The sequence below is a fragment of the Primulina eburnea genome, chromosome 1 (assembly GCF_022965805.1).
Source record: "Primulina eburnea isolate SZY01 chromosome 1, ASM2296580v1, whole genome shotgun sequence".
NCBI classification, from domain to species: domain Eukaryota; kingdom Viridiplantae; phylum Streptophyta; class Magnoliopsida; order Lamiales; family Gesneriaceae; genus Primulina; species Primulina eburnea.
In genome coordinates, this window is record NC_133101.1 from 63,251,658 (window position 1) to 63,272,100 (window position 20,443).

General features: G+C 32.9%; 1 protein-coding gene and 1 long non-coding RNA gene across 4 annotated transcripts; both read left to right on the forward strand.

Annotated features, from left to right (window-relative positions):
- Positions 1–6,393: 6,393 nt before the first annotated feature.
- LOC140839929 (uncharacterized) lies at positions 6,394–9,567 on the forward strand. The gene is made up of 3 exons (XR_012119814.1): positions 6,394–6,553; positions 7,175–7,864; positions 8,929–9,567. It is a non-coding gene; the product is annotated as an uncharacterized lncRNA (long non-coding RNA).
- Positions 9,568–10,036: 469 nt separating this feature from the next.
- Positions 10,037–19,934, forward strand: LOC140839934 (uncharacterized). Of its 3 annotated transcripts, none has more exons than XM_073206945.1 (7): positions 10,037–10,205; positions 10,945–11,135; positions 13,061–13,127; positions 14,673–14,737; positions 14,823–14,922; positions 15,024–15,068; positions 19,074–19,934. In XM_073206945.1, exons 2-7 carry the CDS (start codon positions 10,954–10,956, stop codon positions 19,755–19,757), a joined length of 1,143 nt encoding a protein of 380 aa, XP_073063046.1. In that variant the 5' UTR covers positions 10,037–10,205; positions 10,945–10,953; the 3' UTR covers positions 19,758–19,934. The 3 variants fall into 3 exon arrangements, with proteins under 3 accessions (XP_073063046.1, XP_073063064.1, XP_073063055.1); XM_073206954.1 differs by having other exon boundaries at positions 10,060–10,205; positions 10,952–11,135; XM_073206963.1 differs by lacking the exon at positions 14,673–14,737.
- Positions 19,935–20,443: the final 509 nt, after the last annotated feature.

Here is a 20,443-nt window from a genome sequence, read left to right on the forward strand (position 1 = left end):
GTTTTAACAAAAGTTACGACTAGAGATAACTGTGCAACTTCGATCTTTTAAATTGTAGAATAATTCAATCATCACATTTTGATTACTCTCGTAACAGAGATAATTATTACACTACAACAATATTATAGAATGAATATAGGACTTGATAAAAGTATATATTTAACTAACAAAATAATTGATACATTTTTAGTTACTATTTTGATCAATTTAATGAATGTTACAAAATTATACGAACTAATTATGAAATGACCAAGATTCAAGATAGATAAAATAAGGAAATTAAATAATTGAAATTTTTGCTAAATAAAAGAATAAGATCTAAATGTGTAAGATAATAAATAAATCGGCTTTAAATTTTAATATAGATTATTAAATGTAAATGTCTTAAAAAAAAGGGTGAGTTTCATGTGAGACCGTCTCACGGATCTTAATCTGTGACATGGGTCAACCCTACTCATATTCACAACAAAAAATAATACTCTTAACATAAAAAGTAATACTTTTTCATGGATGACCCAAATAAGAGATCTGTCTCACAAATACGAGCCGTGAGACCGTCTCACACAAATTTTTGCCTAAAAATAAATATCAGAATTCAAGAGATATATTTTACAAAAAAATTCATTACAAATGACCCACTCCGCCCCTAATGATTTATGGATCCACCCCACCCTGAAACTGGCGGGTCCAAACCAACTTTGACCCGCCAACTTATAATATATATTATTATTATTATTATTATTATTAATAATATATATATATATATATATATATATATATATATATATATTATATATATGTAAATATTATATATATACGGGACGGGTTTGGGCGAGACTAGGCAAACCGGAGACCTGTCCCATACCCGAGTCCAAACCCGTCATGAGACCTTTTTGACCGGGTTTGGAACCGCCACAAACATGACGAGTTTACGCGGGTCGAATTTGAAACCGAGCCATTGTCATCCCTAAAACATTGTTTTTGTCAAGTATATTAGGTCAATTCACGGTTTTAGTTTACTAACTTATATTTTTTAAAATTTTGATTTTTTACTTGGACGCCGATGTGCCACATCATCAATATCCGGGCCTATGCCAAGAATATCCGAGGTCAGTCACCATTATAATGAATTTTATTTGGAAAAAGTATATATGGATATAATCGTGATCTTTTAAATTATGTTAAAATTTTAAGCTGGTTTATTATCTCATATGTTAAGATCTAAAAAAAAAACGGAAATTAGCGACGGTCAAACCTTCGCTAAAACCGTCGCTAATTAGATAAAGCGACGGTTTGGTTATCCGACACCAGAGTCCCCGTCGCCTTCTAAAAACGACGGTTTAGCTACCCGTCGTTTATATTAGCGACGGTTTATTGAAGAATACCGTCGCTATCTTAGCGACGGTTCTGCTAAAAACTGTCGCTAATATAAGCGACAGATATTCAAAACCGTCGCTATATGACGCGACGGATAAAATAAAAAGACCGTCGCTGTATTAAGCGACGGCTTTTTCAAAACCGTCGCTATATTGTTCAGCTATTTTTTTAAAAAAATCGCCGCTTAAAAAGCGACGGTGTTTATCGTAAAAATCAATATAACGATGGTGTTTATCCGTAAAAAACATAAAAAAACCTACTACGAAAAACGTAAAAGCGAGTAGTAAATTTTCTGTATAAAAAGAATTTAAAACCTGATTTGTGCGAAGATTTGCCACTCCGACGACGCGTTGGAAGATCATATCGAGGAGGAAATCTACAACATAAATACAAAAAAATGTTAGTACAAAATAAAAAAATCGAAACATAGAAAAAAATTGATAGAGTTATAAAAAAATCGAAACATAGATGAAATCGTTTAAGAAATGTTCGGGAAGGTCGGCATATATACAAACATAGCGACGGTTTAATTAAGAACAGTCGCTATATAGCGACGGTTGTTCGAAAAACCGATCGGCGACGGGTTTTTTACAACCGTCGCTATTATGGCGGCGGTTTGAAATAAACCGTCGCCGATCTAGTTCGGCGACAGTTAGTTTAAACATGTCGCTATTATAACGACGGGTGTCAACAAACTGTCGTCATAATAGCGACTATTTTTTTAAAAACCGTTGCTTACTTAATTTGGCGACCATTTTCTAAAAACCGTCGTTATTTTAAAGCGATGGTGCGACTAGAACCGTCGTTATAATATTGCGACTGTTTCATAAAACTGTCTCCATTTTTATTAATGACGACGGGTAAAAAGACCGTCGCATTAAATAACGACGGGTGCTTGAAACAGTCGCAATATGAGCGACGGTTTATAAAAACCGGTCGCTAAATAGCGACGGTTTTGTATAACGGTCGCTAGTTTAGCGACCGTTATTCAATAAACCGTCGCTATTTTAAATAAGCAACGGTTTATTAAAAACCATCACTATATAGCGACGGTGAACTGAAAGCCGTCGCTATATTCGCGACGGTTTTATTAAAATCGTCGCTATGTGGTCCGTTTTTTTGTAGTGCTTCGTGTCATGTTCTATTATTTCCCAAAATTCGTCAATAATTTGATTTCCATATTTAATCTATATTTTATTTTGGTTTCTTCATACTTATTTTATAATGGTGTAACATTCATTAAATTGATCTAATCTGTAACTTAAAAATGTATCAATTATTTGATCATTGAACATTTACTTTATCAAGTAGTATATCCACTAATAATTGTTCATATCAAGAGAGAAACGTGATTTTGGATATTGTACGATTTAAAATATTATATTTGGAAATTTTTGATCCTACAATTTGTAGCAGAGTCAGGTCACATGCGCGATTCCAATAGATTGCACGTAGTGCATTTATTGTGATAGTGTTTTTTGGAGTGTAATAATTATTTATTTTAGAATAGCAATCGAAACATGAAACTTTAGTTGTTACAAAGACTAAAAGATTATAGATGTATTATTATCATCAGCTACAAATTTTAGTGAAACGCCTTGATCTATATATATTCTAAACTATTACAATTTATTTATCAATTAACACATTTCTTAATTAATAAAACTGGCGTCGATTATCCTAATATTATGAATTTTTAGATATTATAGTGTATGTTGTGATTTTTTCAATCAAGATAATTAAAACTCTCAAATAGTTTAGATAAATCGACATCTTAGTGTACTACTTGATTCCCTAGCTATCCCTACTTGTAAATGTAACTTCAATTACGACAAAAAATGGAACATAAATAATTTGTGCTCAATTTTGATAAAGGAAGAGATAATGGAGGAATATTATCCTCTATCCATGCATGAATAATCGTACTGGAATGATCTTTCCTCCCCCAAAATATCCTAAATGACGCCTTTCATTGTCAAGAATATTTTGGGCAGAAATGTATAGAGTTGAGATGTCTACTCTTCCCCAAATTTGAATAACTTTGATTTAAATTTTTATTTTTTAAACAAATCGAGTAACTCATGAGTTCATTATTTCCTGTGAAGATATTTAGATAATGTATGTGTTATATATTTGATAAATAATTTTCAATATATATTAATTAATATAAATCAGATACACTCGAATATACATATAATTATATATAATTCTCAGATATTATCCTGAAATAAATATAACAATTTATTGATTTAATAATTTGATATTACTAAATAATTAACAATATTCAATTGACGAAATATGTCATATCTTGGTAATATGAAGTCCAAATGATTTGAAATTTGAAAATGACGTTGAAAACTCGAAGATATAAAAGTTTTGTTCTTTTAGTTTTGATAAATGTAATTGTTTTGATGATCAGATGGATATATCGGTGTTGAAAATGTTAAATATTATATTATATAATAATAATAATAATAAAATTAAATTAAAAGTTAGTTGGGGGAATTCACCAATTTATTTCAACGTTGTCGAACAGTAAGCGTACGTAGGAAAGAGAAATCAGCTTTTCAATTTGAGTGTGTCTCATGTGAGATCGTCTCACATATCTTAATCTGTGAGACGGGTCAACCATACTCATATTCACAAGAAAAAGTAATACTATTAGCATAAAAAATAATATTTTTTCATGGATGACCCAAATAAGAGATCCGTCTCACAAATACGACCCGTGAGACCGTCTCACAAATACGACCCATGAGACCGTCTCATACAAGTTTTTACCTTTCGATTTTATTTTTTATCTTGTCATTTATCGATTTATATAATCGATGAACTTGACTTCATTTTTTAAATCATTGATACGAGGTCTTCAATTTGAGATATATATTTCATATTTTTTGTGATATTTAAAATTCGTCCATTTCTAAGATAAATATGATAAATTGTTAAATAACACTGAAATTAATTATTATTGAATAATGTATGATTATAACGAATAATAGAATATTACAGTTGAGTAATTTGAAATTATCATCAATTTATCATAACGATGAATTTGAATCGTTAGATTGAAATAAAGAATATTATTAAACCAAATTATATATTCAGAGTCAATGAAGAATATGCTATATTTTAACATGAAGTTTTTATAATTTAGCGGATGTCTTGATATAGCTTATTGTTTGAATTTAATTGTTTATGATGTATTTGATGTTAGTATCGTGAACTAATTACACTGAAATATTATTTTTATGTCAAATATATTAGTTTTTATTGTAAATTATATGGACAGAATTGATCCGTACCGTCTTATGAAAGACCTACTCTTTCATCATATATAGAGGTGGTCGGTACGGCACACCGTATCGAAATTTTAGATACCGTATACCGTACCGAAAATACCGGTATGAGAAAAATGATATCGTTACCTTACCGACTTCTCGGTATACCGAAAAGTCGTTACGGTATCGGTATCATACCGTCATACCAAAAATATATTAAAAAAAATTCATTCTCTTGTAATTTCAAAGCCAATGATTACCAATACTAAACAAATTCCTTAAGACAATCAAAGAGACCATGAAAAGATATATACAAAACAAATGCATAAAGACAATAAATACCAACTACAACATGTGTCTGGAGATCCAAGACATCAATGAACACCAATAAACTTCACCGCAACATGTGCGACTTCTTCATCCGCTATCTTTGCAACAATGTCTGAGGTCCTGTGATTTCTGAAGCATGTCAGCTTTTCAACAAGTCGAGTCTCAGCATCCAATTCTCTAGCTAGCTGTAAGGTTAGGCTATAGATCAGATAAGACTTCTCGACAATTTAAATTCTCAACTATGAGTTGAATTGTTTTACTGAACTTTGTTTGTAGTAAAAAATTTAGAAGGGAAGAAAAATAACCTCGTTATACCGAAAATTCGGTATTTTTTTCCAGCCTTAAATATACGTAGTAGAAAATTTAGAAGGGAAGAAAAATAATAATATATAGGTAGAAATCGTATTAATTTTGTTTAAAAATTAAATTCCTAAAAAAAGATTTAAATTTAATTAACTTTCTATTTTGAAAAACGGTTCTTCTTAAATGAGTATGTCGTGCAATGATTCTATATCCAAGAGATAAGTCTATCTATATGTACGGTGTAAAAATTGTTTTTACATTAAAAACAATATTTTTAACGCAAATCATTAAAATATAAATAAATAAATATAAAATAAAATCTACAAATTTTTTTCCTATTATTTTGAAGTATCGAGGTCGTATTGTTTTTTTTTTGCATGTTTTATTTATTAATTTAATTTTAATGTGATTATGTGAGTAATGTGAGCTTCATTCTCCCTACATGGGTCACATATGATAAAATTGATGTCATATAAATCATATTCGATGAGTTAAGTGGTTTACAACAAAAAAAATGAAAAAAAAATTAAATTACTGTATGAAAACTAAATTTTGACAACTTACAAGACTAAAACAAAAAATGCTAATTTTCTCTTCATATTACAACTAACAAAAAATGATGTTTTTTATGTGAAAAAGAATCATTTTATGTGAAAAAGAATACTTTTGACATGAATATAATATTTTTCATGGATCTGATCGTGTTAAAGATTCTTCTGACAAAGTTAAAATTAGAGATAATTTAACATTAGTTTTTGTTTAAAAAAAATTGTTTTAGTTTGTGAACACAATAATGTAATAAGTCAAAGAAGTTAAAAAAACATTATTAGCAACACATATGATTTATTATATTATAAAATAAATATATAATCTAAGCACATAAAATACAGAATCGAAAGGTAATGTTTTTGTGAAAATGGCACGTAAAAGGTGACACTTTAAAAAAAAGAATTAAAAATTAGTGGCTAGAAGCCTAGAACTATACTATTTTTGTGAAAAATGATGGTGAAACTTTTGGACAAAAACTTGTAACATATTCCAAATACTTGGCTATTATTCAATCACCACTTGGTGTCTTACTTGGATTCGCGTGCTTCCGCCATATGGCTCCATCTTGTGCTCTTTCTTGCCTTTTTTTTTTTTTTGATTATTATCACCCACAAAGCCCACAAGTTTTGTACCTTTTTTGGCAATCTAGAATTTTCCTAGTACATACTTGGGTGATACTAAGCTCCGGGAACAAGAACCCGGCTCCGGAAAAGGTAAATATTTACAGATCCACCGTCTCAAGAGTCTTTATTGCAGTTTATCTTGATTTTTACGCTTTATTTCAAAAGATGTTCACGAGTTTGATGGAAATCAGCAGGTTTACTGTCGAAACTTTTGGATTTATAAGCATGTCTTGATAAAAAGTTTCGTGAGGGGGGTTTCTTTTGATGGTTCTTGAGTTCTATTTCTTTAGGGTTTCTGTGTTTTCATGAGTGAAATGAGATCTAGGTTTTCTTTTGCATGAGATCAAGATGGGATTATTGCATGAGCATTTGAAGTTCTGTGACAACACAACAAGATACGTATATCGATCGATTGGATTTATATTTTCCATGTTGTACAGGCGTGATAAAATGGTCAATATTTAAATGCCGTACAGTTCGTACTGTTCTGTGGGGACAGGCGTGAGGTAGCTGATGTTGGAGTTAGATCTTTTTTCAAGTTGGAATATAAATTGTTGAAAAAATACAACAAGCTATAAACCTTTCCCTGTATTCTGTGTTCAAGTGGCAGGACTTGCTTGGGATAATATTGAAAAATGACTGTAGATTCCGTGCTTTATAAAAAAATATTTGTCAAAATCTTACACTTTTCATATTGTGTTTGTTTAAAAGGGGTAGGTTCTAAAATGGGTAAAGAGAAGACGAAGACAAACAAAATTGAGAATATTTCAGCTAGACATCTGTCATTTTCAAAGAGACGCCTACTTGAAAGGCTTCGCATTAGCCAAGCTCCGGTTCGCTCCAATATGGTTAATTCGTAGCTTTCCAAATTTTGCGATAATTTCTTGTTAAATTAATTTAAATTTAAAAACGGGTGGAATATTGATTATATTTCTACAAAAATGATTTTAGAAAAAATTTAATATTATAATCACTAATTTATCAAATAGATTTTCAGTTTTTTACTTTTGCTTTCAAACAATGTTTTTTTTGGCCACTTTTTTCATAAGCTATAAATTCAATCACTCCTAAAAAAATATAATCTTTTACGATAGTCGAAATAAAAATGAATCGTAGCATTAGTTTGGCAACAAACTTCACAAATTCATTCTTTTAATTTCTATTATTATTATTTTTTGATAGAATGTGATTTTGTTTTTTTTTTTCAACACGCATTTGACATGTGGAACTAGTTGCTTTAATAGTTTTTTTAAAAGTATTTTAGGATTCAAGATGGGATTATTGTAAGGAGAATTTTTCTAGCATACATTGTATAATTACTATGTATCTTCACCAACGTCGAATGAAAGAGTCGCAACAGCTGGAGATGAGGCAATACTAAGAAATGTCACATCAAGAAAGGTGAATTTGTATTTATTTCTATTTACTCCTGTGACTCTATTAATGTAAATTTTGGTTTTCTGTTTTTTCGGGTTTCAAGAAAGAACTTGCCATGAATGAGCTTTCTGTTACTCGGGAAACAGAGGTTTATTCTGCTAACTTCCTTGCTAATATATTTGCTGGAAAATAAATTCAATGTGTATTTAATTTAAGAAACATTGCAAAAGTAGTATTCTATTATGGGTTTTTGTCATCTAATTATGTAGTAAAAAAATTAGGTTTAGTCCCATAAGTTGGTTTTTTTTGCTATTGGTCCAATTTCGTTGGATTGTCAACATGACGCTGGACATGTCAACATTTTGTAGAATCACATCAGCAATCCAGCTAAACGTGACCAAAAAAGAAAAAAAATGTTGAAGGACCAAATCCCAATATTAAAATTTAGAAAACAAATTTGGCTATTTCCCCTTAATTTTTAATTTTGACCCAACTACAATGCGTGTGATTAGTGACTACAAGTGGTGTATGAGTGGGTTGAGTTGATGGCAATTGATGGCGCTCTAGCTAGGGTGGTGGTGTCTAAGGCTATCTCCAATCACAAAATCTATTTTGGTGCAAATTTTACATTAAAATAATGCGATCACCGATCTGATTATGAGAAACATTGTTTTCAAGAAGTTGACATTTAAATACAAGAGTTCATTTACACATTTATAAAGAGTGACCAGTTCTAAACTTTTGTTGTTTTCAAAATTTGCATGTAGGGCTACTGCTTAAAAATAGTAGGCTTATAGTTTCAAAAACGAATTACCTAGTTCGTAAGTACCAATGCTGGATCATAATGTTATTTTTGAAGAATAGAGAATACAATTCTCGCCTCAAGTGTTTTGCCCATGCATGAGCTAAACTTTGTTTTCAAAGTTTGCATGTAGTGCTACTAGAAGGGTAATCAATATTCCATTGGCTGCAGCTAGAAGGGATGAAAAAACTTCTTATGCTAAACTGCATGGTTAAATGCAAAATATTAGAGTTTGATGAACAAAAGTTCAGCAAAACTAAATATTCTTTGAATTATATATTTCCAGGAACATGGGAAAGGGTACGCGACTAGCGTACAATCAGCAGAAAATGGTGAAGAAACTGCATGTCCCATCTCTAGCATCACAGTTCTTGGAGGAGATAGTATTTATCCAGGAAGATGGATTCCACCACCTCCAGATGTTTATAAAGCTAATTTTGTTGGAGCCCATTTCCAAGAAATGAATGCTTCTGAAACCGGAGTGGTTTTCCGGAACCGGAGAGGAGCAGCTCAAGCCAGGACGTTCTTCAGGAACAAATGGAGCATCTTGAATGGCTGCAAAATATGCAGTTGAATTCGCTGTTGACTATTAGGTTCACACATGTTATATTGGAAGGCGATGATCATTATGTAATGAGATACCCCTCATTGATTCTGATGAGGCCGACTCTCCATATTGTACTGGTATCTTACAGGAAGCCAAGACCTGTACAAAACAATTAGAAAGTTGTGCCTTTTCACATGTTCAAAAATCAGCTAACAGCGCCGCACATATGGTTGCCCAACATGCGATCAGCGTAAAGATCGATGAGGATGAGTGGCTCATTAAAGAACCGGAATTTCTTGGTGATACGTACCCTGCTTTCTGACGTAATTTCCTATCATTCAGCGATTTCTCCAGGTCAGTTCATGCATGAACATAACTAAAAATCCTTGTGAAATGGATCAGTGACGCTATTACAACATAAGTTTTCTATAATATACACTTATAGTACGAATAATTAAGGTTGTATGTCCAGCGTGTTCTTCCTTCAATTTAATACATTGCTCCTAAATCCTAATAATATGTATTTTCAATATGGAACTGTTGGAGTTACGTTTTAAGCTATCCCCTCTTGTTGCGTTGGGCATTTGTTCAACGTTTGGGCATGGCGGTCTAGGTTAGGGGCAAGCAAAAGTACAGTCAAACTAAATTAATCGGCCGAACTCAGTTCATTTGCATATTATGACAATAGAAATTTGAAAATTTTATTAGGAAAAAAAATACAACTTTGGTCCGGTAGATAGACCGTTTTTCATTTTTTATCCTTTTAACTTCTAAAGTTCCAGTTTTAGTCCAGTAAATTCTTGTTTTTGGACTTTTAGTCATTTTATATTTATTTAAACAAACGATCGATATTTACATGACCAATGGCTTACTCTCGTTTGCTTTCTTTGCTTGCTTTTTCTACCCCCACAGCTCTCTAACGCAAAGCTACTGCTACTTCAAATCTAGAGCTCACCTCTCTCGCACTTCAGTAATCAAGCTCCGGCAGTAAGAAACCATCTTCCACAAAGTCGAAGGTAAAAGCTTTCAGATCGGCACTTGTGACAGATTTGTCTTGATGTTTTTCTTGCTCTTTGCAAAAGTCTTCGACTTTGATTTTTTTTATGCCTTTTTTTTCCGTTCCTGACCAAAGGGCTACGCTTCATGGAAACGTGCAAGTTACCCCTTTGGATTAATAAAGTTAGACATAGATTTATAATTAATTTTTTTGTTTAGATATTACATATATGTTTAAAAATGTCATTTAAAATTCCTTCTATTTTGTCTTGTCAATGCATAAATAAGTAATAAGTAATGTGTTGATTAAAGATTTAGTTTATTGTTTAATTTTAAATAATAAAATATAATCAAAATTCAAACAAACCCTAGGGTTTTCTATATTTTCAAGAAAATGAGATCTAGGTTTTGTTTGCATGATACGAAGGTGGGATTTTTGCATGAGGGTTTGCGGTTTTGTAGCAATACAAGAGCGTATCCATGAGATTTCTTGGATTTATCTTTGGCCCTGTTGTCTATTCAAGAAATAAAAAATGGAAACCACAAGCCGTACACACTCCTTTTTGTGGGGATCACTATCTGTAAACTTGGGACTCAATATTTTTTTATTATAAAATTGCAAGTTGATATATAAAAGAACTATTATAAAATTGCAAGTTGATACATATTTTACATATAATGGACCGACACGTACAAAAAATCAACCCTGGCTTCTGAAACTCTATTTTTCATTTCTGATTTATTTTGTTCATGTGACAGTGTTTAGATATGGGGAGAGAGAAGATGAAGATGAAGAAAATTGAGGATATTTCAGCTAGACAGGTGACCTTTTCCAAGAGACGCAAAGGGATGTTTAAGAAAGCTCGTGAGCTCTCAACTCTGTGTGATGCCGAAGTTGTCGCCCATGTTGTTTCACCAGCTGGAAGGCATCACAATTATGCAAGCTCCAAGTATGGTTCATATATGTACATAATAAACACACATTAATCTCCTGTTTACTCATCATAAATATCACATATCAGTTTCATTTAAGTTGGATAATAGCCATATCTATTAAGTGCGTTAACTTATTATTAGATAACAGTACTGAATTTGACCCCATATTGGTTTAGATTTTGAACTAATTTGGATGAAAACAGGTTAGTTAATAACTTGCACAAAGAAATCATACGTGAAATAACGAAACCATCATCATTCATGGTATAATAACTCATGCATTGGACATAAAGGGAGGTTGCCTTTGATAAACATCTTATCACAATACTAATATATATGCCCGCCGCCTTATATATAGGAAGCGATGTGGATGCTGTCAAACAAGAGAATGACAAAAGAGTTCTATTCAAATCACATGAGTAATTGATAAAATTGTAGATATCAATTCTCAATCATGAACCTTATAACCTTGAATTCAAGCTACCCGGAAGGTATTACCTTAACCTTAAATCAATTACCAATATTGTCATATTAACACTATCAACATTAATATTGGTCATGTTTTCAGATATCAACCTTTAGATACATGCATGATTGAATTGAAGTACTAGCCATCTCATTAATGTATATGTACCCCAAACTAATTAGATGAATTTTTTTTCTTCTTTAAGGCATCATTTGGCTCATGAGAAGCGATGATGGAAATGTATGATAGGCGGCGTGAATTACATAATAATTTATAGCTCTAATTTTTTTGAGGAACTTGAGTCAAAACATTACCTAAGAAAATGAAACAATGTCATTTTATCGAGTGTCAATGGATAATTCTTCATGGACCATGCTAAATGGATGGATAAGTCATTACTCCGTGCATTTAATTGGATTATTAAGTTTGCTATTTAGCAAACAATGATTCTTGTTCTAGTTGCTGCATAAAGATATTCATGTTACATGAACTGAATTAACTCCCTTGAATAATTAATGCTATACCATGAAATACACATGACCCTTAGGCTACGTTTGGTTTGGAAGATAAAATAAACTAATGATTAGTAAGTAAATGATAAAGAAAATGATTGTTGTAGGAATGTAATATATGGTGTTATGTTTGGTATGATTTTTAAGTATATGATAATTTTGAATTTTTTGATAAAAGGACAAAATTGTCTTTTCTTCTTTTTTTTTCTTCTTCCACTCCGGCGGCGATGTTCCGGCAACGTCGGTACTGCCAGCAGTCAGCGGCGTCGACGGCTGCCAGCCGGAAGTTATCGGTCGGCGGCGACGGTCGGTGGTCCGGCATCGGCTGCCGGCGGCGATCGGCCGGCATTCGACGACTGTTGTCGGCCGGAGGTGGCGGCGGCGGGAAGTGGTGGTGAGTTTGGATATAGGAGAAGGGTAAAATTGGAAAAATAGGAAGGATTAAGAGTTGGATAAATAATCCTAGGGGGTGAGGAGATATTATTTTAACCCACCTAATATAACCTAATCATTAATGAGAGGTATTGACTTGGTTAAATAATCACGTGTATCAAACGAGGGATAAGGTGTGTTAAAAAAAATAAATCCACCTTATCACCCCTACCAAACACTCTCTTAGGGTAGTACACTAATCGTGTATCCAAAGATTCATATCTGGATACATGGACGTTTAATATTAATGTTGTTAGTGTTAATTTGAAAAAACACGAACCATTAGATTTATGCTAAGGGTAATATACCTTTTGGGTAGCTTGAATTCAACCGAGATTCACTTATGACCTAGTAAATTTATAATTTTTTAATACGAGTGAAATTATAGATAAAATAAATCTAGTTACTTGTCTATCAATCTCTACGTTAGAGTTGTAGGGTTTTTCAGCATCTTGTTTCAATTGTTTCCAATGAATTTTTTTAGTGACTAATTAAGTCACCACTAAAATTGGTCTTTTATTCACTGAAGGATCGAGGACATACTCCGCAAGTTTTCCATGCAATCGGATGAAGAGAAGCATTCAGCTGATTTCCAGGTACATTTTCTTGATATTTATATTAAATAATAACAGCAATCACAAAAGCGGATTATTAAAATTAAATATTTTTACATATTATGATCGTTGTCTTAAAAATTTAAGATTTTTATAGTTTGTGTGAATTTAGGAAAAATCGTGGCTAATATTTCCATACCCGTTGAACAAACACCAAGACCATATATTTGGTTCATGAGCAGGTCTACTGTGAGACGATCTCACAGATGTTTATTCATGAATGACCCAAATTGTCCACTGCTTTGCCACTCAGTTCCATCTCAACATATGGAATTCATGCCACAATTTTTATTCCATACCTCCAATTTCCCAACAATCCCAAGTGGAATCACTCGAACAAATCAAAACTAAAAAGATTGATAATATGGATTCTGCATAAGATAGGCAGGTATCATCATTTTATTTTTCTTTCTTGTGAATATGCTACTTATTGGCTAAGTGGTATTATCAGCTTTGAAAAACTTCTATCAGCAAAAAAGCTATCGTAATCTGTATGGTTAATAATATTCTATCAAAATTCCAAATTCTTGCAACCGGTATACAATCACTTCATCTAATAATCAAAATTCCAAATTCTTAAAAATAAAAATAATGACATAAACAATTGTATCGAAAGAGAAAAAAAAAACAGAAACTAAAAACAAACTCTTTAATTTCACGAGTCATTGGTAAATTGATGTATAATACAAATAAAATAAGAATCATCAAACTAAGGAAGCGTAAATAATTTATTTTTGTCATAAAACAAATACAAATTATAGTTTAAATAATAATAGATGCAAAGAATAATTATGATCGAATTAAGTAAAAATCGATCCAAAAGCCAAATAAAAAACTAAAAGCTTTTAGAATCCGAAGACCAAAACGGAATTAATTAAAATAAAAAACCAACCATAACACACGAACATACAAAAAAATCACATTTAATAAAAAAAAAGCACGATAGTTGACATAATTTGAGCAACATATAACTCATCTAAGTGGAGCAATTTAACAAAGAAAAAGAGAGCTGTTTTTTTAACACAAAGTTAAAAAAAAATATTGACCACCTTTTCAAATTTTCAATAAAATAATTGAGATGTCCACCTAAAGTTTTAAATGGAAAAACCAAACAAAAAATAATAATAATAAAAATATAGAAAAAAATTGAGGCCCTACCAATGGGAGGCCTTAGACACCCGCCTAACGTGCCTCCCCTTACAGCCGGCTTTGCCAGTTGCTGAGATCTCGAGTTACCACAGGTTGGGTTTATGTCCATATTCTTAAGTCTTATTTTCTGGATGACTTTTCAACCACGTTCTTTATTTTAACCTCATTAATGAATCCATAAGATCATTCTTCAATTTTACATAGCAATAAATATAGTGTTGATAGAGAGCAATTGTTGTATGATGCCATGTCCATTACATTTATCCGTATGTACAGATAAGGCGATCAAATGTATATATGTTAGAATTCTTTGTACACACTTACGATGTTATAATAGGAAGAAATATTTTTTTTTTAAATATTAATTTAATGTTGTAGAGAGAAAACAAGAATGGTGTTGAACATTTAGACTGTGGGATCGACGAACAGATGAAGCAACTCAGGTCTGATACTAAATATATCTGGCACACATTTTCTCATGAATATTAATAGTAAATCTTGAAATGCTTTTGTTCTCCAAATATATAGGCTCATAATGAGCACGTATCTTCACAAATGGGGAATAGAAGAATTGCAGCAGCTGGAAATGATGCTTGAACCAATACTTAAACGCGTCACGGCAAGAAAGGTATTTTTTTTTTTTTGGGTTTGACTGTCACGTCTAAACCTGTTATGTGTTGTCTCGTATTAAGTCATACAGATTTGATCCTAATTTTTGTTTGTTTTCAGATAGAAATTATGTGCAAAGAATTGCCTGCTCCTCTTCAAACAAAAGTAATTGCTCTACTACCACAATACTGTACTAGATTTTGCGACTTGAATTTAGTGTCCATTTTGCACTCGTTATCAATCCCCTAACCTTGAGATTCGTTGCACTTGATTTACTCCCTTAACTTCGATTATTGTTGTAAATTTCTTCTCAACTTCGTAATTGTTAAATAGATTGATTGACAGCTGTCAAGTTAGTTACAGTAGCTATATATACTAGAAGATAGTTACACATCATCTCATGTATATATATTAATATAGACTCTCTGTACGAGTGCTTCAGATATTTTTCTTCATGAGCTCAGAGTTAATCAATGGCTGTCATGTATGCACATTCTAACATGGTATCAGAGCATTGTCAGTTCGAACGTGTTTTATGGGTTTGTCAAAATGATTCGAAGCAAAGGCAAAAAATTGCTTAAGGATTTGTAGAGTATCTGATTTGAACTGCATAAGAAAAACCTAAGTGTTTCTTGAAAAATCATCAACCACAGTAAGGAAATACTTGAAACCATTATGGGTTTAATGTCTATAGGGACCCCATATATCGATGTGTAAGAGATGAAAGGCATGAGGAGATGATGATCTAGCATTTGTGGGAAATACATTTCTGGTTTGCTTAGACAGAGGACATAATGTGCAATGATGTTTAAGAGATTTTTGCTTAATAAAAGACAAGAATTATAAATGAGACACCGACACGTGACCAAATCTTTTATGCCATATATCAATATCAACGTCATTACAATGAGAAATGTTTCAAGTATTTGAAGAAAGGACTGTTGGAGCAGACATGTGTCTGTTCTTGGCTTGGGTAGGTGAATATTACACCACGACGGAAGAGAGACCGTGAAGGTCATATAGTCCACGCTTTTATCTACCAATCCCCGTGATCCTCCCACTCAAAAGGTCCTGAAAAAGACAAAAATATGGGTAGAAGCTAATGGAAAATCGATGGTCTTTGGGGAATTGGGAAATGTATAAGAGATTGAAGTTGAAATCGGGTACGGTGTAATGTACAAGAAGGGGCAATATGGATGGAACCAATGGATAAAACTTGAATAGTGTTACCATTTGGCAGTCTAACAGATCCAACAACGGAGTCACATGGTTGCGAGTTTTTTATGCCACTATAAGAACCTGTAATGTGAGCATTTGCTCCACTGTCTAAAATCCATTCATTAGCATCATTTACAATCATCAAACTTGTAAAATTACCTGCAAGGTTCGCCAAGACTTCATTATCCTCTCGTGACATATGAATTGAGTTTTGATCCAAGAGCTTCAACATTTGCTAGTATTGAACATCAGTAAAATGTCGAGGCAAGGCATTATCTACTCGTGATTCCTCATGTGAAGGAGGAGGATGTGAAATTGGTTTTTCAAAGGAAGATTAGCAGCAACCTTCGAAGAAGGATGATCACATCGTCCTCCCCAGTGGACTAAAGACTATGTATTCTCTTGACATTTGCTTTACCCCATACAGTCTTCTTGATCATCTATCTAACAATAATATATCATTTTCACACTAGTCTTTCTTGGCTTGTATTTCCCAAACAACGGAATCCGCCAGTTACTCTACAGCAGCCTCCGATCCTCAATGGCATTCAGCCATGGAAACTGAGATTTATGCTCTCGAAGCTAACCAAACTTGGGTAATTGTTCCTCTGCCCCCGATAAAAAATACCAATGGCTGTAAATGGGTATACAAAATCAAACACAAGGCAGATGGCAGCAACGACAAATTCAAAGCTCGCCTTGTCGCCAAAGGTTACACCTAACAATATGGCATTGACTATCTTGACACATTCTCGCCGGTTGCGAAGATAGTTACGGTTCGATGTGTCTTAACTGTGGCTACTGCCCAGAACTGGTCCTTACATCAAATGGATGTAACCAACGCCTTTCTCCAAGGTGATTTACATGAGGAGATCTACATGTCTATTCTTCAAAGGTTTTAAAGACAACGGCCAAATCATGCTTGCAAACTCCTTAAATCTTTATATGTCTTGAAGCAAGCCTCTCGTCAATGGATTTTAAAATTATGTCAAATTATGCAGCATGATGGATACTTACAGTCTCTTCATGATCACTCTCTGTTTTACAAGCGACAAGGTAGTTCAATCACCTTACTTCTTCTTTATGTTGATGATATTGTCATCACGTGTGATGATTCTCTTGCAATCGCTGCCCTAAACGAATATTTGCACGAGCATCTTGACATTAAAGATCTTGGACCTTTGAAATCACTTTGATTCGAAATCTTCTAGCATACATGGGCCTGATTATTCATTTGCCCACTCACATCGTTTGTGATAACCAGACGGCAATCCACATTGTAGCAAATCCGTTATATCATGAGCGCACAAAGCACATTGAAATATATTTTCACTTTGTGCGTGAAAAAATTCGTTCTCGTATACTTACCACCTCTCATATCCATACTCGACAGTAGCCGGTCGAAAGACACCAAGGCCATGGGTTCAGATCAACATCACCACCTCTTATCCAAGCTTGACCTATTGAACATCTTACAAGAGGGGGTTGTGTTATAAATAGATTGCTTGACAGCTGTCAAGTTAGTTAGTTACAGTAGTAGACCAGAAGTTAGAGTTACATATCATCTCATGTATATATATTAATATAGACTCTCTGTGCCGGTGCTTCAGATATTTTTCTCTCATTAATCAATAATTGATATCTTCATGAGCTCAGAGTTCATCAATGGATGTCATGTATGCACATTCTAACAAGAATCTGCATGATCGATATTAACGTCCAATTTACACTCCCTTTTAGACAACAAAGGGTTGTATAAAAAAAAAATACGGAGGATTTAAATACAACTTCAAGATCGAGTACATCTTGTCATGCATGATCAAATATAATGTAATTTTTGGTAAGAGATAAAGTATCAAAAAGTTTGTAGAATTTGAATCAACAAAGGTTGGTTACTTGATGATACACATATGACCCCACTGGGATTGATGATTTGATTTGGAGCAGTGATTTGATTGGTTAGTTTCAAATGACATCCATCTTTTGTATTGCTATTAGGACACCCACAATAGTGGGTATTGTGGGTGCCATGTCATCCAACTATTTGGAGCCACCAAATATTCACCACTGTGTCTTCTTGTTTTGTGTACAAAGTGAATAACCGGTTACAAATTTGTAACCGGTTATTCATATTTTTTTTTTCATTTTTTAATATTTTTTAATTAAACTTTCTAATTTTAATAATCATTTTAATATTTTTTAATATTCAAAAATATTCAAAAATATTTTTAATATTTTTTAATATTCATAAATATTTTTAATATTTTTTTATAAAATTGTAAGTTATTTTATTTAAATGAAAATAAACTATTAATTAAAGTGACAGTGAGACCCATAAATATTTGATTGGTGAGATATTTGATTGTGAAATTTGAAATATTTGAGTAGTGAAATATTTGATTGGTGATGTGGACTATGAGACCCACAAATATTTGGAGGAAATATATTCACTACTGTGGATGGCCTTAGTGATTCTACTAAGCAAAAAACTGGAAGAGTTACTTGAATGTATGGGGTTTGCAATGAAACACGGATATCATATATCTATCATACTAGGAAGAATTAATTAGAAGCCTAGGTCCTTAACGCTATTGTTTGGATGTAAACTGAGAAGATTAAATATAATGTGCTTGAGCAGTATGTGAAATGCAAGAGTACTTTTTTTGACCCTTTACTAACGGGTTTGATGGTTTATGCAGAAAGTGTGAACACTTTCTTCGATGTGAGTATGGATTTTGATGTGAGGTAATTAATCATGAACGTCTTTAAAGCGTAACGAATGTTTCAAGATATGATTTCTGAGTGAAAAAGCATTAGCATAAGGTGCAATAGTAGTGTTTTTATTTTTGTTGGTATTTTCTTGCCTGTTTTGGTTCCTTCAATTGGTTGTAATAATTTGGTTTGATTTTGAGTTTTCCAATCGGTAAGATCTCTTTTCTTTCTGTTTTGCAGGAATTTGGAAATGTGAGCAGTCCTAGAGTTCAATCATCCGAATTCAGGCATTGTGATGAAGAAATTTCAGGTCCCATATTTAATATGATATCGATGAATCTTGAAGAAGCCTGTTTTCCATATTCTCAGATAGTAAAGAATATTCCCACGGCTCAATCTGGAGTACTTAGAAATTATCCAGAAAAATGGATTCCACCACCCACAGATGTCTACAAAGCTAATTTTGCTGGAGCCAATTTCCAAGAAATGAATGCTTCTGGAACCGGGGTCGTTGTCCGGAACTGGAGGGGTGAATTTATGGCCGCTCAAGCCAGGTTCTTACCAGAACAAATGGATGAAAACGCTGCATCTTCAATGGCTGCGAAATCTGCAGTTGAATTTGCTGTCGAGTACTATTTCACACGGATTATACTGGAAGGGGATTCACACGATACAATCAATATACTCGAGGGATCGGACGAAAATAATCCTCCAGATACTACCTGTACCTTGCAGGAGGCTAAGAGCTATGTCAAACAATTAGATCGCTGTTCCTTTTCGCACGTTGAAAGATCGGGTAACACTGCTGCCCATATGGTTGCCCAATACGCGATAAACGTCAAGGACGAAGCCGTCTGGCTTATTGAAGAACCGGAATATCTTAACCAAATCTTGCTTGCTGATGCAATTCATCTGAATTCTTGATCTACTGAATTTTGCTACACTGCACTCTAACTGGCAGATCTGATACTGATAATCATGGTTGACAGGATTGTCGGAACGAATCTGTATATAATAATAATCTACTTACGTGAATTTTGTTGGTAGATTGAGCTACCAAACGCTTCATACTTGAAAAGACTGTGAAATTTCACACGCACACACACAAAAGAGTATGAAATTACTCATTGTATCTTACTCTGCGGTATTTTGATTTTAACAGTATAAGTTATGTTATGTTTAGATTTTTTGTCATTTTTCTTTGACTGCTGACATGACGACGGAAAATGCTGATGTGATATCGAAAAATGCTGGTGTGATAGTAGAAATGTTGACATGTTCGACTTCCCGTCAACAGTCGATGATAATAAAGATTAAAAACCAAAACATAACATAATTTACATGAGTAAAATCTAAAATCGAATACTGACAAGACTAAAATATAAAATGAAAAAACTTAATGGATCATTAAGCTATTAACCCTATATTTATATTTATCTCACAACTTAATAATTTGATATGTTTGTTAAGAATATGTTTTTTATCATTTGTAATTTTAAATTAAAATATTTAATTAGGGATGTCAATTAACTGAATTTAAATCCGGACATGTATTAAATCCAGTGTTCTAAAAAGCGGTAGGCGGACGGTTACCTACCGCCTAGTGCCTA